Consider the following 25,946-nt stretch of genomic DNA (forward strand, 5'->3'; position numbering starts at 1 on the left):
GATTTTCGCTAATGTGGCATCCAGGATGTTCCAGAATCTATCTGTGCCTTCCAGGTCTTTTTTGTTTTGTTCATTAGTTGGAGCATGTGCATTGACTGGCGTATATGTTTTATTTGCACAACGCAGGGATAGTAGGCATAACCTATCATTAACAGCTTCAAAATTTGAGACTGACTTAAGAATTCTGGTGTTGACAGCAACTGTACCGAAGATAGGGGTGTTTTTCATTACTCTCTTATAGGATCTGCTCTTGAAGAACCGATACCCTTCAGACTCAAACGTATCTTCGTCAGTGAAGCGAGTTTCTTGCAGAGCCATTACTGCGATTTTATTTTCGTGGAGGGCATTGGTCAGCTGTTTCATCTTACCAGTTTGTATTAAATTGTTTATGTTGAACGTTGCCAAAAAAGTCTTAGATATGGGTTTCAGCTTTCGTGACTGTTCAGGATTTCCAAGACGCTCCGACTCGTCTTTAGCATGATGTTGCATCCCCCCCAGAATCCGAACGGGATGCATGCGTCGCTTGTCGGCGACGATGGATTTCTTTGAAAAGTTGCCACCTGGGGTATTAACTTCATGTCTTTGTTTTACCATCATGCTTGAGAAGCTTTAGCTTAGCTTGGAGCAAATTGCTCATTCTGCATACAACCAAGGTTGTTAGCCCTGGAGGGCCTCAAGATATTCTCCGGCTGTGGGCAGGCATTTCCTCCTTACCCGAATAGTTATGGTTTTCCCGCCAATACTCGGGTGGCTGATTGCAGTGGTTTACCACTGGGCGATGGGTTCGCCACATCCCTACGCCAATAATAATAATAATAATATTAATAATAATAATAATAATAATAATAATAATAATAGTTTTCCTGCTATTTGTTTTAGGTCGCACCGAAGCAGATAGGTTTTATGGCGACGATGGGAGAGAAAACGCCTAGGAATAGGAAGGAATCGGCCGTGGCTTTAGTTAAGGATCAGCCCCAGCATTTGCCTGGTGTGAAGATGGGAAACTACGGAAAACAATATTTAGGGCTGCGGACAGTGGGGTTCGAAACCACTATCTCCCGGATGCAAGCTCACAGCTGCGCGCTCCTAACTCGCCCGGTAGATAATAATTGTAATACTAATAAAATTACAATAAGCATAATAACACAGATGAATGCTTGTAACGGGATTCGGACCGTTACACCCTCCAGGAAGGATACGGAAAGAAAAATCATCGCTTTCGTTTATTGATGATTCAAATTTGATATCCTGAATTTGCCAGAGTTTTGATGTCCGTGACGTTTTCTGTTAGCACCGGAGGTAACTATGATCTCATTGCCATGCAATACTTTTATTACTACAATTATTATTATTATGATTATTATTATTATAATCATTATTATTATTATTAACAAGTACATCGCAAATAGGAAATACCCAGCGGCAATGGTCACATATAGTTGTGTAGTAACGTAATTGCCCAGCAACAACAACAGAAAGTAAATTTCAATTAGGTAGCTGATCATGTTGCACCACACTGGCTTTATAAGTTCGAAATTACTTCAGTTTGTATTCAACCTCATTTTTCATGGTATGGGTTGCTGTAGTCACGCCCTATTTCGGGAATCATGGGCAACAGCTGAGAGGCCTGATCAATGGTCCAGAGGGTCGGAATACCAGATGCTACAGAGTGGGAGTAATGACCCTCCTTGTGCTCAGATGGCTAGGACTCTCTAACCCGTTAGCGGAGGGATCCTCACTTGGACTACGTGTAAGTAGGGTACCATCCTGCTTCATGAATTTACCAAGCTCAGAAAATTTAAGCTAGCTTCTTACCTATGACAGTAACGGAGTCCCAATCCAATTTGACAGACGGGGGCTTCTCGGAAACAAATTGGCAAACGAAATGGAATTCAATAGGAGCTATCAATATTATTGCGGCTCCGTCGTGTAGGGGTAGCATGCCTGCCTCTTACATGGAGGCCCCTGGTTCTATTCCCGGTCAGGTCAGGGATTCATACCTGGACTGAAGGCTGGTTCGAGGTCCACTCAGCCTACGTCATTAGAATTGAGGTCCTATCTGACGGCGAGATAGCGGCCCCGGTCTTGAAAGCCAAGAATAATCGCCGAGAGGATTCATCGTGTTGACCACACGACACCTCGCAATCTGCAGGCCTTCGGGTTGAGCAGCGGTCGCTTCGTGAGCCAAGGCCCTCAAGGGCTGTAGTGCCACGGGGTTTGGTTTGGTATGGTTTATGGAAGAAAGAAACAAGATTTGGCTGAGTCAGCAAAGAGGATGTATCAGGATGTGCTAGGAGTAAGTGATATTCGGGTAAGGGGAGACAACAGGGAAGATATATGAGATAATAAATTGAACTTGACGGGTTTTAAAAACGGAAAGGCAGGGTGTGGAATTGAGCTGTTCATTAGGAATACTATTGTACGCAACATATTTTCTGTTAGGAACGTTAATGAGCGAATAATGTGGATATATTTGGTAGTTAGAGGAATTAGGACTAAAATTTTCTGAGTGTATTCACCATGTGAGGGTGCAGATGAGGAGTGAATTGAGTGACACCGTAATCAGGGTCACCAGCAGGTATAGGGGCGATTTCAATGCGAGGGAACCTTAAGGATACAAAAGGGTGATTGGTAAATGTGGGGAAGATATGGAAGCTAACAGGAATGGGAATCGTTTGCTGGACGTTTGTGCTGGTATTTGTTTAGAAGTTATGAATACACTCTTCAAGCATAAGGATAATCACCGCTACACATGATACGGTAGGGGTACCAGATCCATGAAGTACTATATTTGAACTGTCTTCGAATTCAGGATATCGTTTAGGAATGTGAGACTTTTACGGGGATTTTTTCGATGATACATGCCACTATTTGATCTGTAGTGAACTGCAGGTAAGTATCACTAGGCCTAGGATAGAGAAAGTAAAATCAGTCTGCAAACGAATAAGGATAGGAAATAAGGCAGCCGTACTTGGATATGATTAGTTAGAAGTTCCGAACAGTGGACAGTAAGCAGGGTCCGGATGTAGAAAGAGAATGGTTGGCATACAGGAATGCTGTAGTAAAAAGAGCAAGGGAATGCCTAGGAAAAACTGTGTAAGGAATGAAAAAATGAACATCATGTTGGAGTGATGAAGTGAGTGCAACGTCTAAACTTAAAAAAGAGGCATATCAGAAGTGGCTCCAAACAAGTGCTGATGCAGACAGATAATTGTACGTAGATGAACGAAACAGAGCGAAACGAATAGTTGTTGAACCCAAAACGAAGTCGTGGGAAGATTTTGGTAATAATCTGGAAAGGCTAGGTCAAGCAGCAGGGAACCATTTCTGGATAGTACTAAAGAATCTTAGGAAGGGATGGAAAAAGGAAATGAACAGTGTATTGGGTAATTGAGTTGAAGTCATAATGGATCCCAGGGAATCACTGGACAATTCGGGGGAATAATTTGAAAATCTTCTCAACGTAAAAGGAAATCTTCCTTGCGGTGACACGAGGAGGTGAAATTAGGCTTGAGTCAGTGGAAAATTTGATAAATAAACCCCAATTTCGTTAAGCAGCAGGGGTAGATAAAATTAGACGTGAAATTGTGAATTATAGTTGGAAGGTAGTGAAGAAATTTCTTAATAGCGTTCTAAGAGTGGTATGGAGTGTTGATAAGGTACCTTAAGGTTGGATAAAGGCAGTAATTGCACCTATCTGTAAGGGAACAGTAAGGATTGCAACATCTATAGAGGTATCTCGTCGATTAGTATTCCAGGAAAGTATTCACTGGCATCTTGGAAGGGAAGGTTAAATCAGTGATTGAGAGGAATTTGGATGAAGACCAGTGTGATTTCAGGCAACAGACGGGTTGTCAAGATCAGATATTAGTATACGCCAGGTACTTGAAATATGATACGAGAGGAATGGACAGTTACATTTATGTTCGGTAGATCTAAAGAAAGCATATGACAGGGTACCGAGGGAAATTATTTTCGCCATACTGTTGGACAATGGGATTAAGTGTAAATTATTAAATTAATTCAAAGACATTTATGTTGACAATTGGGCTGCATTGAGAATTGATGGTAGAATGAGTTCTTGTTTCAGGGTAGTTACAGGGAATACACGAGGCAGTAATCTTTCACCTTTTTTGCCCGTAGTTCACATGAATCGTCTGTTGAAAGGTATACCGTGGCAGGGAGGGATTCATTTTGGTGGAAGTGTAGTAAGCACTGACGACAAGGTCATAATGGCTGTAGTCTAATATCCTGTAATTTGAAAATAGGTTCAATGAGTATGGAATGAGAAATAGCCTTGCCAGATTGGTGGTACAAACTGGAACAGGTAGATTATCCCAGGTATTTAGTGTCTGTGTTCCCCAGAATGATAATATATTAAATGGTGAAAGCAAAATAGTTAAAATTGGAGCGTTTTGGAACATGCTTACATTATTTTGTAATAGGATTTAAGTAAGCAAAATTCAGTCATAATTTACACTGGTGTCGTACGACAAATTTCACAGTATATACAACCGAGAATGAGACAGAACACTTTGATATTCATTCTCCTCCTGTGGTATTATGAAGTGAACGAATTTCATTTCGGATTGCGTACCACCACTCCTTTTGCAATTGTGTATGGTGTTCTGGAAGCCATTCCCATTCGAGAAGACTCTTACATGTTCTGGTATACTTGCGCGATGTATTAATATCTATTATCCTACTATAGGCGAGATGATATGCTGCATAAAGCCGGTTGTAGCTAATGTAGGGCATTTAATGTCATAACCATCCTGTTTATCTTGATAAGAGGGAATAAGGATTCATATATCTCCGAAACGGTATACGTGTTCTTTTGCTGGTATTGGTTTCAATGCAAGTGAAATGTATAGTTGTGGCCAGTTTTCACGACCTATGTTCCCAATAACAGTAACCTTATATCCATGCCACAACATTATTGTGTGATAAACCAAATAGTTTTACAATATCTACTATCCCAGGCCTATAATTGTGAAATCGTGTAATATTATGGGACCATGACCTTACCAAGCTAGGCTCAGATCACTTCATTGTTTGATCCGATAACGCGTATTTTCTACAATATGAAAGGAATTATTTATACACTTTTATATAATTTTATAAAAAGTAATTCAAATTTCAGTTCTCTGATTTAAAATGTTTCACCATTGTTTAGGTACTCGTGATGCGGGAAGAAATTCAGCGAGCTGAGTTGGATATACTTCTACGTTTCCCCATCATGCCTAATGTTGTCAGTCCAGTGGATTTCTTGTCTCACAATAGCTGGGGTGCCATACGAAGTCTATCTTTGAGAGATGAATTCAGGTAAGTTAAGTACTATTTAGCATGGGTTGATATGAGATGATTCCATCCAGAGGTCGTGTTTTCATTTGAAGAGTAGAAAGGAAAACCAGCTAGCTCAGTAGCATTTACATTGTCAGGAGAGCCATTTTAATGTTAAAAATGTTATAACGATATTATTTTCACCAATTTATTACTCAAGATGAACTTTACACTTGACTAAGAAAGTACTGAAGACGTCAAGGGTGAAATTAAGTTCAAACATGTTTTTGCACTTGGAAAAAGGTTAATTCTGACTTAGATGCAAGATATCGTAAGGAGATACAGGCTAATAGGAAAGTATGTAAGACTGAATCTTAACATTCCCTGAAAATAATTATTAAAACTTCACATAATGTACCAGGAGTTCTATCCGAGTTACTGCAACAATTAAAATCATGATTAGCTTCAGTTCCTTGCTGTTCTCGTATACCTGAGACAAACGAAGATGATTCCATGCAAAGTCGAAGTATATATTTGCTTACTCGCTGAAGGTACCTAAATTATTCCTCAGATATTGGGAATAAGAGTAATCCTATGTAACATTAAAATATGAAGGTGGGGAGACAGGGTAAAATCTTAGTAATACCTGTAGAGGAAAGCATTTTACGGAAAAACGGATCACAAATGTTATTTTCTAATTCTTTTTTTAAACATCATTCGTCGATACAACAACTGATAACGTACCTATACGAAAATAAACTATTAGAATTTCCCTAATCAAATCAGTTAACTTAAAACCATTATTTACTGCCTATGCAAGAGCGTTCTATTCCTAACCATAACAGTGCGAGTTACATTATATTCTGATCAAGTATTTTTCTCACAATCAGCAAAAGTATAAATTCACGATTATCTCTATTATTATAGCTTGCACAGAAAAATATGTTACAATAAAAATAATTCAAATTGTATTTTCTACAACTTTGGATATGTAGTATTTTTCGATGAAACAGCTACTGACGCAACTATACTAGAATAAATTTTAAGTCATTTCTTCCAAAGTACCATTTCGACTATCATTAAACGTATTATTTAGAGCCTACGAGGTAGCGACTTATTCGTTACATTTATATCTCTGAGTTTTATAATATTCTGTTCAAAATAAATCTCTCATATCACATGAAGATGTTGTTCAATTTTCAACCTGCTAGAGCTTTGTATCCTTAGCTAAAATGTTCGCGCATTTCTGCATGAGTTACTGCATAGTTCCAAGACTCAAAATCGCTACTCGGTGCACCACTAATGGGTCGGGAATTTTTAGTAATTCTGATGAGACCTGAACTCCTCCGGGACATAAATCCGTCACAAGATTATTTTCTTTTTGTACAAGTATGATGAGTATTCAGTATGAAAATGGGTTAGATCCTCTAAATTATCAGGGTGTGTGATTGTGCATATGTCGTGAACTTGTAAAAACAACGAATTTTATATTATAAATACTTTCATTTCTAATCAAATTGCTCGCGCAGTCAATTTTTTGCTATCCTGCCACTTAAGTTTTATCGGCATTCTTACTCCGTTCACACGTAGTCTTCAGGATTTCTTCCTCTTATACACTTAAGGTCTATAGTCCTAAGTCCAGTGAACTCCAGCTTAGAGACCCAGTCTGGGTGAGAATTTCCCGCATCTCGACCGTTCAGCTCTTAAGCTGTTTTGTTTCAATTAATCGCACGAGCTTTTAATGTACATTCATGCTTGTTACTTTCCCAAGTAGAGGAGCTACGGGTTCGAATCCTAGTCGGGCCGTTCGGTCCAAGAAGAAGTCTAGTGTTCGATTTCCTGGTCATGTTGATCGTCAGTCAAAGACAGTTCCAATTTCGATATCATTTCTTCTTCTGTTCATGGGAGTCCTAGACTCCTTATCTGTCTGGCATAGCCCTGTAGCCCTTCATCCCTTCAGCCCTTTTTCCATACGGAAGGGGAGGAGGAGGAGGAGCCCATTAACCTTTTAGCCCTTCGGCCTTTTAGACTTTAGCCTTTTTGCCACTTAGCCCTTCAGCCCTTCAGTCCTTTTTGCCATAGGGATGAGAAGGAGGAGCCCCTTAGCCCATTGGCCTATTAGCCCTTTAGCCCTTTTATCATACGGATGAGGAGAAGGAGCCCTTACCCTTTCAGCCTTTTAGCCCCTTTGCCCCTTTGCCACTTAGCCTTTATTGCCCTTTTGTCCTTTAGACATTTTGCTTTCATGCGGTTGCTTATCTCCAAGACCTAAGGTCGCCATTCAGCGTTATGCCTGATGAATAAAGCATATGTATTAAGTCTTACGACATCTGCTTAGTACCACGTGTAGTCACCATCTACACGTGTTCGATCTCTAGTCAGGTCGGTAATTTTCTTATAGCTCTAAATATAGGTGTTTTTGAATTTAACTCACAATCACATATGATACTCATCAGCCCATAGGAAAGAGTGCTGAGTTCGGTCCCCCATTATGTATAGCGCAAAAATTTTATTCGGTTCCGAACTCAATGTTTAAACCTCTAAGTTATGTCAACAATATTGTAAGCTACTATAAGTGTCTTAGATTCGAGCCTCAAGGATGCTTCCCAATATTACACGCCTATGAATAAGGCATATATACTAATACTTACACCATTTGCCTAGTTCTATGTGCAACCTCTCATCTTTTTTCAAGTTCAGCTCCAAGACATAAGGTCATCTTCCATCGTTACTATCTTATGGACAAAGCAAATGTATTAAGTTTTACATCATCTCCCTAGTTCTAATACTACAAAGTGTAGTGGTGGGTGAAGGGGAAGCGATGCGTTTAAGCCTGCATAATTAGCTAGAATGTAAAGTTTGGTCCTAGCTGGTGTAAGGAAGGACAATAGTCGTACGAATATTACAAGTTGTGAGACCCTGAGGCATATCCCTAGGTAAGTCAATACAAATAGGGTATAGCAGCCATCTTGCGTAACAGGCTTTGTCTCAGTCCCTCAAAGTTTAGCCAATGAGACAAATAGGTTATAAGTTACAGGTTTTGAGCCCCTGTAGTAGCTCTCTATTTACATCCATTTGAATACAGTATAACATCCATATAGCATACTAGCCCTTACACCTCGAATTAAAGTTCTCTGTGTTGTCTCTACTACTCCTATTTTAAATGTGAATGTTTATCTTATATGACCTGTATTCATCTTTCACGATTTTGGAGGTAGCATTTGCTTTTAAATGATGAATTTATGCTATAGAGATTTTAAGTAAGCTATACTGGAGCAAATAAAAGCAATACGTGCAATTTAAGAAAATTATTTTGCATTATCATTATTATTATTATTATTATTATTATTATTATTATTATTATTATTATTATTATTACTATCGTTATCGCATACCGATTGGATTCGTTAATTATTTCAATGAACAAATTATCGGTAAAAAGCAATTTAAAAACTCTATTCAGTCTCTGGTTTCATACCTCACGGTAGATTTTAGGCTAAACGGCGATTTCTTGAAATCGGGATCAGTTGATTTATAATTGTACCAGCCGTCAGCATCAGGCACATGTTGGGTTACGGTACACAAGCCGAACATCGCCAATTCACTTTCAGGGTACAAGGAAGGTGAAGAGGTGCGAAAATACTGTGTATTTGTGTGTTACCCGACATATACAACATTGAACAGTAAACTATATATGACTATAAGACCGTGAATGTTTACTATCGCTCGACCTTTCGTGCGCGTGAGTGGACAACTGACGGTTACACTGCCCTCTAAATAACAGATTATTGACTGATTGTCAAATAATATCTGGATTCTACAAAGTTCCACGCTGAATCAAAAGATGGCAGTATAGTATAGCAACGTTTATTTTGTCGGCTAAGAAACGGCAGACGAGCGGTGGGCGATAAAATGTCATGTCGGGTCTCGCCCGACATGCGAAAGGAACGGGAATATCGTAATGTCGGGCCTCACCCGACAGACGAGTGGTAAAGGCTAGCCCTTGCCTCAGTTCTCGAATTTTAGGATGATATATATAATAGGTCATAAGTTACTTGTTGTGAGCCCGTAAGGCAGCCCTCTAGTTAGGTCTGTACGAACAATGTATCACCATTAGCTCTTGGTGAATCTACTTAAAGTTAGCCTCATATTACCAATGTATAGCGGCCATCATTGCTCGGGGGTCCTAGCACTAAGAAGTTGCACGCGGCCGCCATCTTGCGCGTTAGTCCCTAGGCCGTCTCCTTATGTCATATGTATACTACCTATCCTACCTTGGGCCAGCTTTCTCTCTAAGAGCCGATATACATTAGACTACTTGCGCATTTGCCCCAGGCCAAGGTCCCAGGAGTTAGTCACATAAGAGCCTGTGTATAGCAGTCACCTTGCGAACCGTTGATCCCATCATTAGGTCACTTTTCTCTTGTGTTGTTATGTTCGAGACGGACTGGCTGTGCGCCTTAGGGGGCTAATGTCTCGTCTGTTTTGCTCTACGACGCACCGATTTCGAGATATTTGACATTTTGCAATTAAGCCCAAATTTGCTTTCTAACACTTAACTGATTTTCTTAACTTATCGTGTTCTGGACGGCACCACTGCGTCTACGACATCTTGAATGCCGGTCTGAACAAACTAATAGGTAATAAGACACAAGTTGAAGGCCACTGAGGTAGCTCTCCAGTTAAGTCTATACGAATAGAGCATAGCAGTCAAATTTCATAGCAGCCCTTGCCTCATTGTGGAACGTCAGGCCGATAAAACTTGTATATCATAATATACAAGTTGTGAGCCTCTGAGGGATCTCTCTAGATAAGGTCAGTAGTATAATTGGATGGTTCGGCCGCCACCGCAACCGCAGGCTCCCAGAGGCCACCTCCACCACCACCACAGCCAGAGGCCTCCCAGATGCCTCCTCCACCACCACCACAGCCAGAGGACTCCCAGAGGTCTCCTCCACCACCCGCGGGAAATTTGAATTTGTAAACAAAGCCACGTGCTTTTTGACAGCTGTCATCGACAACAACGCATCGCTAACCTCAGTACTGCCATCTTGACGGGCCTAAACCTCAGTAGTACCAACTTAACCTAACTAGCGCGAGGTAAACAAAGAACGTGTTTTTTGTCAGCCACGTGCTTTTTGACAGACAACAACGCATCGCTATCCTCAGTACTGCCATCTTGACGGGCCTAAACCTCAGTAGAACAAACTTAACCTAACTAGCGCGTGGTAAACAAAGCCACGTGCTTTTTGACAGCCACGTGCTTTTTTGACAACTGTCATCCGCCATCTTTAAACCACAGAGCACTGTGCTGCCCTCTTTATCGTAGTAGATGTAAATTCGCCACCTGCCATCGGCAGTGCTGCCACCTTGGCGGGAATAAACGTTAGTGCTACCAACTTAACCTCACTAGCGTGAGATAAACAAAGCCACGTGAATTTTTTTGACAGCTGTCACCCGCCATCTTTAAACTACAGAGCACAGTGCTGCCCTCTTTAGCTACTTACCTTTGAAATGTGGTACGTCACAGCTGTCATCCGCCATCTTGCATCGCAAACCTCAGTGCTGCACTTTTTAGCTAGATAACTTTGAAATGTAGTGGCGGTAATTCGAGAAAATCTTTATGCTCTTGTTTGTAAACAAATCCACGTGCAGCTGTCATCCGCCATCTTTAATCTATAGAGCACCGTGCTGCCCTCTTTAGCTACTTACCTTTGAAATGTGGTACGTCACAACTTTCATCCGTAATCTTGCATCGCAAACCTCAGTGCTGCACTCTTTAGCTAGATACCTTTGAAATGTAGTGGCGGCAATTTGAGAAATTCTTTATGCTTTTGTTTGGAAACAAACCTATGCGCTTTTCTTGACAGCTATCATCCGCCATCTTTAATCCAGAGAGCACCGTGCTGCCCTTTATGTGGGGTGGTAAATTCTACGCGCTCTTGTTTGGAAACAAACCCATGTGCTTTTCTGACAGCTGTCAACCGCCATCTTGCATCACAAACCTCAGTGCTGTACTCTTTAGGTAGATACTTTTGAAATGTGGTGGCGGCAAATTCCACGTGCTCTTGTTTGGAAACAAAGCCACGTGCTTTTTTGACAGCTGTCGTCCGCCATCTTTAATCAATAGAGCACTGTGCTGCCCTCTTGCGTCAGCTGTCATCCGCCATCTTTAATTCACAGAGCACCGTGCTGCTCTCTGTAGTAGCGGGTAATTTGAAAAGTTCTGTTAGCTGTCATCCGCCATCTTTAATCAAGAGAGCACCGTGCTGCCATCTTTAGCTAGATACCTTTGAACTGTGGTGGCGGCAAATTCCACGTGCTCTTGTTTAGTAAACAAATTCACGCGCTTTTTGGCAGCTGTCATCCGCCATCTTACATCGCAAACCTCAGTGCTACACTCTTTAGTTGAAAATGGTGGCGGATAATTTAAAAAGAAATATTCTCCAGCAGCCATCTCTCGACGCTAATTGCACAAGATGGTGGCTATACATGACTCCTTAAAGGTGCTTATGCAAGATGATCGCTATACATAGTTTCTTGTGAGACCCCTTGGGATGCTTGCGCAAGATGGCGGTTATACAAGGCTCCTTATGAGACACCCTAGGGATGCTTGCGCAAGATGGTGGTTGCTCTTATGAGGCGGCTTAAGGATCCTTGCACAAGGTGGCTAGAGACGCCCCCCCCCTAGGGGTGCTTGTGCAAGATGGCGGACGCAAGATGGCGGCTATACATAGCTCCTTATGACACAGCCAGTATTCAATACAACAAGTGATCAGAAGATAGATTGATGTGTTCAGAACACAAAATAAGTGATCAAGACTAGAATGGAACACTGTACTCGATGTCGTTAACTTCAACATGTGATTAAAACATTGTTTGGTGTGTTCAGAACACTACATAAGTAGAATCGAACGCTGTACTTAATACAACATGTGAGGGGATACCTTTGTTCTAAGAAGATCAGATTGAAACATAACAAGACTAGAATTGAACACAGCACTCGATGTCGTTAACCATAACATGTGATCAGAACATTGATTGATGTGTTCAGATCACTAAACAAGTAGAACCGAACACTGTACTCGATACAACATGTTAGGGGATACCTTTGTTCTAAGAAGATCAGATTGAAACATAACAAGACTAGAATTGAGCACTGCACTCGAAACAACATGTGATCAGAACATTGATTGATGTGTTCAGATCACTAAACAAGTAGAACCGAACACTGCACAACATGTTAGGGGATACCTTTGTTCTAAGAAAATTAGATTGAAACATAACAAGACTACAATCGAACACTGCACTCGATGTCGTTAACCTTAACATGTGATCCGATACACCATGTTAGGGGATACCTTTGTTCTAAGAAAATTAGATTGAAACATAGCAAGACTAGAATCGAACACTGTAAGAACATTGTTTGATGTGTTCAGAGCAAAAGTACAACTTCAATGATTTACCTAGTTTAAATATCAAAAACACACACTGTGCACATATCGCATAGCTATCTCGCCTATCACTTGCCTAGTATGAAAATCAAAAACACACTGTGCACATATCGCATAGCTAACTGGGCAACACTTCAAATGATTTGCTTAGTACGAAAATAAAAAATAAATATCTATACCGCGTAGCTAACTCGTTCATCGCACTGCTAAGACGCTTAGTAATTGCGAATACACTGATATATCTCATACGAAAATCAAGAAAGCACACTGCGTAGCCAACTCGCTCGGTCACTCGCTTAGTAATTGCAACACGACTAGAACACTGATACACGTTACTCTTTTTTTTCTCGAAACACACACACACACACGGATAAGAATGTTGCGAGATACTACATACTTACATGTTTTTTTTAAAAATAGGGGGGTGAAAGATCATAAATTATATGTACACATGTTGTCCCCTCCAAGTTGTAAGATGAAATAGACGCAGTACTGCGAGTTTCCGCTATAGCTGGCGAACGGAAGTAGCATGATATCTCAGCAAAAAAATACGCGTGAGCTTGCATACACGCAAGTCAGACACAATGAAGGATACCGCGATTCAAATCCTGGCAACTTATGCCGTCAGGAAGGGCATCCGGCTAGATCATGTTATGACGATCGAGCAGGTCCCTCGCCTAGCATTTGCTATTTTTTACGGCTTCCGACAGTAGGAGTTCGAACCTGCTATCTCCCGAAGTAGCGAGAATGATTGCGGGTACAAGAGTGTTGAGGGTGACTCATTTGTCGGATGGGAGCGATCCTACTGTTGCATATTACATTATCAGGTGGTTTCGAGGGCGTGCAAAGAGCCAGCATTAACTAAGGGCTGTTGATGGGGCCGTTTAACCTTGTGCAGACTCCTTCGAAAATGATTTTGAGTACAAGATCTTGATAGTGATTCATCTGTCGGATGGAGGCGATAAGCTGTGTGCAGGCTGAGGGCGAGCAAAAAGCCAGCATTAAGTAAGGGCTGTTGATGGGGGCGTTAAACCTTGTGCAGACTCCTTCGAAAATGATTATGAGTATAAGATGTTGATGGCGATTCATCTGTCGGATGGAGGCGTTAAGCCCTGTGCAGGCTTCTTCGGTAGGAAGAGGCTATGTACCGGCACCGGGTTTTACCCTCTCCCTACTATTGTATATTACATTTTTAGGTAGTTTCGAGGGCGTGCAAAAAAGCCAGCATTAAGTAAGGGCTGTTGATGGAGGCGTTAAACCTTGTACAGGCTCCTTCAACAGGAGTAGCCTATATGCCTGCACCGTGCTGGCTCTTTCGATAGGGGTAGGCTATATGCTGGCACTGCGTTTTAACCTCTCCGTACAACCATAATATTTTATGTTAGGAGCTTACACCAGTTGAATGCTACACGCAGATAAGAAGACGTTCCGTGAGTTACAAGTGGCTTATCAGCACGCCGTGTCCTCGTTTCAAGGTTAGTGCAGCCGGAAGATGCGTGTACAATTTCAGCCAACACATGCATTCCGCACGTCGCTCTGAATGACTGCGCCGATACAACTTCAAAGATAGTGTTCTATGCGGTAGAACAAAAAATGTAACCCATAGCATGCTACTAAAGCTTAACACTGTAAATTTTTGCAGCTCCTGTTTTACAGCTAGATGTAGTTCCTAACGTAACAGGACCGGGATTAAAAATATGTTTTACAGCCGAGTACCCCCTTCCATAACATGAGATTTAAAATCGCAAGTATCTGTTTTACGGACGGTTGCCCTTCCTGACGCGAGATTTTAAATCAAAAGAATCTGTTTTACGACTGGTTGCCCTTCCTGACACAAAACAAGCAGTATCTAACCTCTTACATCATACACTATTGTTTTCGAGCGGTTGCCCTTCCTGACGTCAAAGAACTGGGATTAAGAATCTGTTTTACAACTAGATGCTCTTTTTAACACGAGAATCGGGGTTTTACAGTTAGATGCACTTCTTAGATATTAAATCGCTGTATCATGAACTATTGTTTTTGGCCAGATGCCCTTCCTGACGCAAAACTAAGATTTTAAATAGCAAGAATTTGTTTTAAGACTAGTTGCCCTCCCTGACGCAAAACTGGCAGTATCTAACCTCTTAAATCATACACTATTGTTTTCGACCGGTTGCCCTTCCTGACGTCAAAGAACTCGGATTAAGAATCTGTTTTACAACTAGATGCCCTTTCTAACACGAGAATCGGGGTTTTACAGCTAGATGCACTTCATAGTGCAGGAACTAAGATTTTAAATCGCTGTATCACGAACTATTGTTTTACAGCCGGATGCCCTTCCTGACGCAAAACTAAGATTTTGACTCGCAAGAATTTGTTTTAAGACTAGTTGCCCTTCCTGACGCAAAACTAGCAGTATCTAGCCTCTTACATCATACACTATTGTTTTCGACCGGTTGCCCTTCCTGACGTCAAAGAACTCGGATTAAGAATCTGTTTTAAAACTAGTTGCCCTTTCTAACACGAGAATCGGGGATTTACAGCTAGATGCTCTTCTTAGTGCAGGATCTAAGATTTTAAATCGCCGTATCACGAAATATTATTTTACAACCGGATGCCCTTCCTGACGCAAAAGTAAGATTTTTAAATCATAAGAATTTGTTTTAAGACTAGTTGCCCTTCCTGACGCAAAACTAGCAGTATCTAGCCTCTTACATAATACACTATTGTTTTCGACCGGTTGCCCTTCCTGACGTCAAAGAACTCGGATTAAGAATCTGTTTTACAACTAGTTGCCCTTTCTAACACGAGAATCGGGGATTTACAGCTAGATGCTCTTCTTAGTGCAGGATCTAAGATTTTAAATCGCCGTATCACGAAATATTATTTTACAACCGGATGCCCTTCCTGACGCAAAAGTAAGATTTTTAAATCGCAAGAATTTGTTTTAAGACTAGTTGCCCTTCCTGGCGCAAAACTGGTAGTATCTAACCTCTTACATCATACACTATTGTTTTCGACCAGTTGCCCTTCCTGACGTCAAAGAACTCGGATTAAGAATCTGATTTACAACTAGATGCTCTTTTTAACACGAGAATCGGGGTTTTACAGCTAGATGCACTTCTTAGATTTGAAATCGCTGTATCATGAACTATTGTTTTACAGCCGGATGCCCTTCCTGACGCAAAACTGAGATTTTAAATCGCAAGAATTTGTTTGAAGACTAGCTGCCCTTCCTGATGCAAAACTGGCAGTATCTAACCTCTTACATCATACACTATTGTTTTCGACCGGTTGCCCATCCTGACGTCAAAGAACTCGGATTAAGAATCTGTTTTACAACTAGTTGCCCTTTCTAACACGAGAATCGGGGATTTACAGCTAGATGCTCTCCTTACTGCAGGATCTGAGATTTTAAATCGCTGTATCACGAACTATTGTTTTACAGCCGGATGCCCTTCCTGAAGCAAAACTAAGATTTTGAATCGCAGAATTTGTTTTAAGAATAGTTGCCCTTCCTGACGCAAAACTAGCAGTATCTAGCCTCTTACATCATACACTATTGTTCTCGACCGGTTGCCCTTCCTGACGTCAAAGAACTCGGATTAAGAATCTGTTTTTCAACTAGTTGCCCTTTCCTACACGAGAATCGGGGATTTACAGCTAGATGCTCTTCTTAGTGCAGGATCTAAGATTTTAAATCGCTGTATCACGACCTATTGTTTTACAACCGGATGCCCTTCCTGACGCAAAACTAAGATTTTAAATCGCAAGAATTTGTTTTAAGACTAGTTGCCCTTCCTGATGCAAAACTGGCAGTATCTAACCTCTTACATCATACACTATTGTTTTCGACCGGTTGCCCTTCCTGACGTCAAATAACTCGGATTAAGGATTTGTTTTACAACTAGATGCCCTTTCTAACACGAGAATCTGGGTTTTACAGCTAGATGCACTTCTTAGTGCAGGAACTAAGATTTTAAATCGCTGTATCACGAACTATTGTTTTACAGCCGGATGCCCTTCCTGACGCAAATCTAAGATTTTTAAATCGCAAGAATTTGTTTTAAGACTAGTTGCCCTTCCTGACGCAAAACTAGCAGTATCTAGCCTCTTACATCATACACTATTGTTTTCGACTGGTTGCCCTTCCTGACGTCAAAGAACTCGGATTAAGAATCTGTTTTACAACTAGTTGCCCTTTCTAACACGCGAATCGGGGATTTACTTCTAGATGCTCTTCTTAGTGCAGGAACTAAGATTTTAAATCGCTGTATCACGACCTATTGTTTTACAACCGGATGCCCTTCCTGACGCAAAACTAAGATTTTAAATGGCAAGCATTTTTTTAAAGACTAGTTGCCCTTCCTGACGCAAAACGGGCAGTATCTAGCCTCTTACATCATACACTATTGTTTTCGACCGGTTGCCCTTCCTGACGTCAAAGAACTAGGATTAAGAATCTGTTTTACAACTAGTTGCTCTTTTTAACACGAGAATCGGAGCTTTAAAGCTAGATGCGCTTCTTAGATTTTAAATCGCTCTATCACGAACTATTGTTTTACAGCCGGATGCCCTTCCTGACGCAAAACTAAGATTTTAAATAGCAAGAATTTGTTTTAAGACTAGTTGCCCTCCCTGACGCAAAACTGGCAGTATCTAACCTCTTAAATCATACACTATTGTTTTCGACCGGTTGCCCTTCCTGACGTCAAAGAACTCGGATTAAGAATCTGTTTTACAACTACTTGCTCTTTCTAACACGAGAATCGGGGATTTACAGCTAGATGCTCTTCTTAGTGCAGGATCTAAGATTTTAAATCGCTGTATCATGAACTATTGTTTTACAGCCGGATACCAATCCTTACGCAAATCTAAGATTTTAAATGGCAAGCATTTGTTTTAAGACTAGTTGCCCTTCCTGACGCAAAACTGGCAGTATCTAGCCTCTTACATCATACACTATTGTTTTCGACCGGTTGCCCTTCCTGACGTCAAAGAACTGGGATTAAGGATCTGTTTTACAAATAGATTTTCTTTTTAACACGAGAATCGGGGATTTACAGCTAGATGCACTTTTTAGATTTTAAATCGCTGTATCACGAACTACTGTTTTACAGCCGGATGCCCTTCCTGACGCAAAACGAAGATTTTGATTCGCAGGAATTTGTTTTAAGACTAGTTGCCCTTCCTTACGCAAAACTGGCAGTATCTAACCTCTTACATCATACACTATTGTTTCCGACCGGTTGCCCTTCCTGATCAATGAACTGGGATTAAGTATCTGTTTTACAACTAGATGCTCTTTTTAACACGAGAATCGTGGTTTTACAGCTAGATGCACTTCTTAGATTTTAAATCGCTGTATCACGAATTATTGTTTTACAGCCGGATGCCCTTCCTGACGCAAAACTTAGATTTTAATTCGCAAGAATTTGTTTTAAGACTAGTTGCCCTTCCTGACCCAAAACGGGCAGTATCTAGCCTCTTACATCATACACTATTGTTTTCGACCGGTTGCCCTTCCTGACGTCAAAGAACTGGGATTAGGAATGTTTTACAACAAGTTGCCCTTTCTAACATGAGAATCGGGGATTTACAGCTAGATGCTCGCCGGATGCCCTTCCTGACGACATAAGTTGCCAGGATTTGAATCGCGGTATCCATCATTGTGTCTGACTTGCGTGTATGCAAGCTCACGCGTATTTTTTTGCTGAGATATCATGCTACTTCCGTTCGCCTGCTATAGCGGAAACTCGCAGTACTGCGTCTATTTCGTCTTACAACTTGGACGAGACAACATGTGTACATATAATTTATGATCTTTCACCCCCCCCTAATTTTTTAAAAAAACATGTAAGTATGTTGTATCTCCCAACATTCTTATCCGTGTGTATGCGTGTGTGCTTCGAGAAAAAAAGAGTAACGTGTATCAGTGTTCTAGTCGTGTTACAATTACTAAGCGAGTGACCGAGCGAGTTAGCTACGCAGTGTACTTTCTTGATTTTTTGTATGAGATATATCAGTGTATTCGCAATTACTAAGCGTCTTAGCAGTGCGATGAACGAGTTAGCTACGCGGTATAGATTTTTATTTTTTATTTTCGTACTAAGCAAATCATTTGAAGTGTTGCTGAGCTAGCTATGCGATATGTGCACAGTGTGTTTTTGATTTTCATACTAGGCAAGTGATAGGCGAGATAGCTATGCGATATGTGCACAGTGTGTGTTTTTGATATTTAAACTAGGTAAATCATTGAAGTTGTACTTTTGCTCTGAACACATCAAACAATGTTCTTACAGTGTTCGATTCTAGTCTTGCTATGTTTCAATCTAATTTTCTTAGAACAAAGGTATCCCCTAACATGTTGTATCGGATCACATGTTAAGGTTAACGACATCGAGTGCAGTGTTCGATTCTAGTCTTGTTATGTTTCAATCTAATTTTCTTAGAACAAAGGTATCCCCTAACATGTTGTACAGTGTTCGGTTCTACTTGTTTAGTGATCTGAACACATCAATCAATGTTCTGATCACATGTTGTATCGAGTGCAGTGTTCAATTCTAGTCTTGTAATGTTTCAATCTGATCTTCTTAGAACAAAGGTATCCCCTAACATGTTGTACAGTGTTCGGTTCTAGTCTTGTTATGTTTCAATCTAATTTTCTTAGAACAAAGGTATCCCCTGACATCTTGTACAGTGTTCGTTTCTACTTGTTTAGTGATCTGAACACATCGATAAATGTTATGATCACATGTTAAGGTTAACAACATCGAGTGTAGTGTTCGATTCTAGGGTTGTTATTTTGCAATCTAATTTTCTTAGAACAAAGGTATCCCCTAACATGTTGTACAGTGTTCGGTTCTACTTGTTTAGTGATCTGAACACATCAATCAATGTTCTGATCATATGTTAAGGTTAACGACATCGAGTGCAGTGTTCAATTCTAGTCTTGTTATGTTTCAATCTGATCTTCTTAGAACAAAGGTATCCCCTAACATGTTGTACAGCGTTCGATTCTACTTATGTTTTAATCACATGTTGAAGTTAACGACATCGAGTGCAGTGTTCGATTCAAGTTTTTTTATGTTTCTTTCGTAATCCGCAAGTCTAAACATGCATATCGCTGCACACTCTTGCCTTCGCGATGCGTGTTCGATAAAGTTATGCCTTGACAGAGGAGGAGGAGGCGGAGGTGGTAGGGGAGGAGGAGGGGGAAGAGCAGGAGGTAGAGGAGGTGTCGTATAATCTCCTTCAAGATAGTAGATGAGAGGTTAGGTTAGCGAATGCACTAATGTTTAATGATGATAGCTAACGGAATTTCAAATTATCCGTCACCACAATTCAAAGGGATAGCAGCACGGTGCTCTGTTGATTAAAGATGGCATCTAGATAGAATTTCAAATTGCCTTCACCACATGTTAAATGTATGTAGCTAGAGATAGCAGCACGATGCTCTGTTGAATAAAGATGGCGGATGATAGCTAATGGAAGGTTTTTTATTTTCAAATTATCCGCCACCACATGTTAAATGTATGTAGCTAAAGATAGCAGTACGAAGCTTTGTTGATTAAAGATGACGGATGACAAGTAACAGCACTTTTCAAATTGCCCGCTACTACAGAGAGCAGCACGGCGCTCTGTAGATTAAAGATGGTGGATGACAGCTTCGAAATTACCCGCATGATAGCAGCACAGTGCTCTATTGATTAAAGATGGCGGATTATAGCTGTCAAAAAAGCACGTGGCTTTGTTTACTAAACAAGAGCACGTGGAATTTGCCCCCACCACATTTCAAAGGTATCTAGCTAAAGATGGCAGCACGGTGCTCTCAGGCGTTTGACAGCTGTCAGAAAAGCACATGGGTTTGTTTCCAAACAAGAGCGTGTAGAATTTACCACCACCACATAGAGGGCAGCACGGTGCTGTCTAGATTAAAGATGGCGGATGATAGCTGACAAAAAAAGCGCATATGTTTTTTGCCAAACAGGAGCATAAAGAATTTTTCAAATTGCAGCCACTACATTTCAAAGGTATCTAGCTAAAGAGTGCAGCACTGAGGTTTGCGATGCAGGATGGCGGATGACAGCTGTGACGTACCACAGTTCAAAGGTAAGTAGCTAAAGAGGGCAGCACGGTGCTCTCTGGATTAAAGATGGCGGTTGACAGCTGCACGTGGCTTTGTTTCCAAACAAGAGCACGTGGAATTTGCCGCCACTACATTTCAAAGGTATCTAGCTAAAGAGTGCAGCACAGAGGTTTGCGATGCAAGATGGCGGATGACAGCTGTGACGTACCACATTTCAAAGGTAAGTAGCTAAAGAGGGCAGCACGGTGCTCTATGGATTAAAGATGGCGGATGACAGCTGCACGTGGCTTTGTTTCCAAACAAGAGCATAAAGAATTTCCCGCCACTACATTTCAAAGGTATCTAGCTAAAGAGTGCAGCACTGAGGTTTGCGATGCAAGATGGCGGATGACAGCTGTGACGTACCACATTTCAAAGGTAAGTAGCTAAAGAGGGCAGCACGGTGCTCTCAGGATTAAAGATGGCGGATGACAGCTGCACGTGGCTTTGTTCCCAAACAAGAGCATAAAGAATTTGCCACCACTACATTTCAAAGGTATCTAGCTAAAGAGTGCAGCGCTGAGGTTTCGGATGCAAGATGGCGGATGACAGCTGTGAGGTACCACATTTCAAAGGTAAGTAGCTAAAGAGGGCAGCACGGTGCTCTCTGGATTAAAGATGGCAGATGACAGCTGCACGTGGATTTGTTTATCTCACGCTAGTGAGGTTAAGTTGGTAGCACTAAGGTTTAGGCCCGCCAAGATGGCAGCACTGCCGATGACAGGTGACGAATTTTACATCTACTACGATAAAGAGGGCAGCACAGTGCTCTGTGGTTTAAAGATGGCGGATGACAGCTGTCAAAAAGACCGTGGCTTTGTTTACCACGCGCTAGTTAGGTTAAGTTGGTGCTACTGAGGTTTAGGCCCGTCAAGATGGCAGTACATAGGTTAGCGATGCGTTGTTGTCTGTCAAAAAGCACGTGGCTGTCAAAAAATACGTGGCTTTGTTTATCTCGCGCTAGTTAGGTTAAGTTGGTACTACTGAGGTTTGGGCCCGTCAAGATGGCAGTACTGAGGTTACCGATGCGTTGTTGTCGATGACAGCTTTCAAAAAGCACATGGCTTTGTTTACAAATTCAAATTTCCCGCGGGTGGTGGAGGAGACCTCTGGGAGGCCTCTGGCTGTGGTGGTGGTGGTGGAGGAGGTATCTGGGAGGCCTCTGGCTGTGGTGGTGGTGGAGGTGGCCTCCGGGAGCCCGGTGGCGGTGGCGGCGCCCGAACTGTCCAATTGTACTACTAAAGATGGCGGATGACAGCTGTCAAAAAAGTACGTGGCTTTGTTTCCAAACAAGAGCATAAAGAATTTCTCAAATTGCCGCCACTACATTTCAAAGGTATCTAGCTAAAGAGTGCAGCACTGAGGTTTGCGATGCAAGGTGGCGGATGACAGTTGTGACGTACCACATTTCAAAGGTAAGTAGCTAAAGAGGGCAGCACGGTGCTCTATAGATTAAAGATGGCGGATGGCAGCTGCACGTGGATTTGTTTACAAACAAGAGCATAAAGAATTTCTCGAATTACCGCCACTACATTTCAAAGGTATCTAGCTAAAGAGTGCAGCACTGAGGTTTGCGATGCAAGATGGCGGATGACAGCTGTGACGTACCACATTTCAAAGGTAAGTAGCTAAAGAGGGCAGCACTGTGCTCTGTAGTTTAAAGATGGCGGGTGACAGCTGTCAAAATAATTCACGTGGCTTTGTTTATCTCACGCTAGTGAGTTTAAGTTGGTAGCACTAAGGTTTAGGCCCGCCAAGGTGGCAGCACTGCCGATGGCAGGTGGCGAATTTACATCTACTACGATAAAGAGGGCAGCACAGTGCTCTGTGGTTTAAAGATGGCGGATGACAGCTGTCAAAAAAGCACGTGGCTGTCAAAAAGCACGTGGCTTTGTTTACCACGCGCTAGTTAGGTTAAGTTGGTACTACTGAGGTTTAGGCCCGTCAAGATGGCAGTACTGAGGTTAGCGATGCGTTGTTGTCTGTCAAAAAGCACGTGGCTGTCAAAAAACACGTGGCTTTGTTTACCTCGCGCTAGTTAGGTTAAGTTGGTACTACTGAGGTTTAGGCCCGTCAAGATGGCAGTACTGAGGTTAGCGATGCGTTGTTGTCGATGACAGCTGTCAAAAAGCACGTGACTTTGTTTACAAATTCAAACTTCCCGCGGGTGGTGGAGGAGACCTCTGGGAGGCCTCTGACTGTGGTGGTTGCGGAGGAGGCATCTGGGAGGCCTCTGGCTGTGGTGGTGGCGGTGGCCTCTGGGAGCCTGCGGTGGCGGTGGCGGCCGAACCATCCAATTGTACTACTAAGGTCTATACGAATAGAGTATAGCAGTCATCTTGCATAGTATCCCTTGCCTCAGTTCTCGAATTACAAGCTGATCAAACTAATAGGACATACGTTACAAGTTGTAAGCCCCTGAGGCGACCTCCTAGTTATGTCTAAACGAATACAGTATAGCAGCCATCTTGAATAGTAGCCATTGACTCAGTACCCGATAGTTAAGCAGATAAAAACAATAGGTCATAAGTTATAAGTTGTGAGCCCCTGAGGTAACTCTGGAGAGTTAGGTCTATAAGAGCAATGCATCACCATTAGCTCTTTGTCCATCTCCTTAAAAGTTAGCCTCTTATAACTAATGGATAGCGGCCATCATACCTCGGGGGTCCTAGCACTAGGAAGTTTCACTCGGCCGCCATCTTGCGCATTAGTCCCTAGGCCGTCTCCTTAAATCTTATTTCTCCCCTGAGCCAGCTATCTATATAAGAGCCTATGTATAGCCGCCATCTTGCGCATGTGCCACTATGCGAGCTCTGTAGTGTAGGACGCGTAAGAGCCCGTGTAAAGCCGCGATCTTGCGCATGTGCCGCTATGCAAGCTCCCTAGTGTTAGTCCCATAAGTACCGTGTATAGCCGCCATTTGCGCAGTAGCCCATCTGCCAGCTTTCTCCATAAGACCCCGTGTATAGCCGCCATAATACGCAATCGCCGTTAGGCCGCCTCCTTAAGTGCTATGTCTGCCTTGGTCTAGCTTTATTCCATGAGAACCTATGTATAGCCGCCATCTTGCCCCGAAGACCCTAGTACTAGGAACTTGTACATGATCGCCATCTTGCACAATCGCCGCTAGGCCGTCTCCTTAAGTCCTATATCTCCCATGGGCCAGCGTTCTCCGTAAGAGCCTATGTATAGCCGCCATCTTGCACAGTAGCCCTTTCTCCAGCTCACCTGAGTAGTCCCATAAGAGCCTATGTATAGCCACCATCTTGCACAGTAGCCCTTGCGCCAGGTCCCCTGAGTAGTCCCATAAGAGCCTATGTATAGCCGCCATCTTGCACAGTAGCCCTTTCTCCAGCTCACCTGAGTAGTCCCATAAGAGCCTATGTATAGCCGCCATCTTGCACAGTAGCCCTTGCGCCAGGTCCCCTGAGTAGTCCCATAAGAGCCTATGTATAGAAGCCATCTTGCACAGTAGCCCTTTCTCCAGCTCACCTGAGTAGTCCCATAAGAGCCTATGTATAGCCGCCATCTTGCACAGTAGCCCTTGCGCCAGGTCCCCTGAGTAGTCCCATAAGAGCCTATGTATAGCCGCCATCTTGCACAGTAGCCCTTTCTCCAGCTCACCTGAGTAATCCCATAAGAGCCTATGTATAGCCGCCATCTTGCACAGTAGCCCTTTCTTCAGCTCACCTGAGTAGTCCCATAAGAGCCTATGTATAGCCGCCATCTTGTACAGTAGCGGTAGGGATAATGGGGATTCTGCCGCCTCTGCATCCGCCAGATCCCAGGGGCCAGTTCCTCCGCCTCCACACGAGGAGCCTACCCAGGGGCCCGCTCCTCCGCCGCCACCCGGGAGGCCTTCCCAGCGGCCCACACCTTCACCCGCGGGAAATTTGAATTGGTAAACAATGCCACGTGCTTATTGACAGCTGTCATCGACACAACGCATCTCCAACCTCCCTGCCGCCATCCTGACGAGCCTAAACCTCAATGCTGCCAACATAACCTCACTAGCGCGAGATTTGTATCCGTAAACAAATCCACGTGCTTTTTTGAGAGCCACGTGCTATTTGAAAGCTATCATCGACAACAACGCATCGCTAATCTCAGTGCTGCTATCTTGATGGGCTTAAACCTCAGTGCTAACAACTTAACTTTACTAGCGCGAGATTTGAATCGGTAAACAAATCCACGTGCTTTTTTGACAGCTGCCATCCGCCACCTTTAATCAACAGAACACCGTGCTGCTATCTTGCAGGTAATTTCGTCGGCTGTCATCCGCCATCTTTTATCAACAGAACACTGTGCTGCCCTCTTTATGGCTACTACCTTAATCACGTAGCAGCGGGTAATTTGAAAAGTTCCGTTAGCAGTCATCCGCCATCTTTAATCAAGAAAACACCGTGCTGCACTCTTTAGCTACTTACGTTTCAAATGTGGTGGCGGTAAATTCCACGTGCTCTTGTTTAGAAAAACCCACGTGCTTTTTTTGACAGCTGTCATCAGCCACCTTTAATCAAGAGAACACCGTGCGGCACTATTTAGCTACTTACCGTTGAAATGTGTGGCGGCAAATGCCACTTGCTCTTGTTTGGAAAAACCCACGTGCATTTTTGACAGCTCTCATCCACCATTTTTAATCGAGAGAGCACCGTGCTGCACTCATTAGCTACTTACCTAAGAAATGTGGTGCCGGCAATTTGAAAAATTCCACATTCCCTTGTTTGGAAACAAATGCAGGTGCTTTTTTAACAGCTGTCATCCACCATCTTTAATCGAGAGAGCACCATGCTGCCCTCGTTAGCTACATACATTTGAAATGTGGTGGCGGAAAATTTGAAAAATTCCTGCTATTTTTTTTCGTAGTAGAGGGCAATTCCCTCAGCTGTCATCCGCCATCTTGCATCGCAAACCTCAGTGGTGCACTCTTTAGCTACTACCTTTGAAATATGTTGGCGGATAATTTACAAAATTCTAGAGCAGCCATATCTCGACGCTAATTGCACAAGATGGCGGCTATACATGACTCCTTAAGGGTGCTTAAGCAAGATAGCTGCTATACATAGGTCCTTATGAGAGGCCCTTGGGGTGCTTGCGCA

The 25,946-nt window shown here is 42.4% G+C and overlaps 1 protein-coding gene across 1 annotated transcript in view; it reads left to right on the top strand.

Moving 5' to 3' along the window:
* The window catches only part of LOC136863901 (dynein beta chain, ciliary-like), a 5,220,903-nt gene that overhangs the window by 4,034,603 nt on the left and 1,160,354 nt on the right, over nucleotides 1-25,946 (top strand). Inside the window, exon 69 of the mRNA XM_068226514.1 lies at nucleotides 5,177-5,325. Coding sequence (XP_068082615.1) covers nucleotides 5,177-5,325 — 149 coding nt within the window. The remainder of the gene's footprint in view (nucleotides 1-5,176; nucleotides 5,326-25,946) is intronic.

The sequence above is a fragment of the Anabrus simplex genome, chromosome 2 (assembly GCF_040414725.1).
Source record: "Anabrus simplex isolate iqAnaSimp1 chromosome 2, ASM4041472v1, whole genome shotgun sequence".
NCBI classification, from domain to species: domain Eukaryota; kingdom Metazoa; phylum Arthropoda; class Insecta; order Orthoptera; family Tettigoniidae; genus Anabrus; species Anabrus simplex.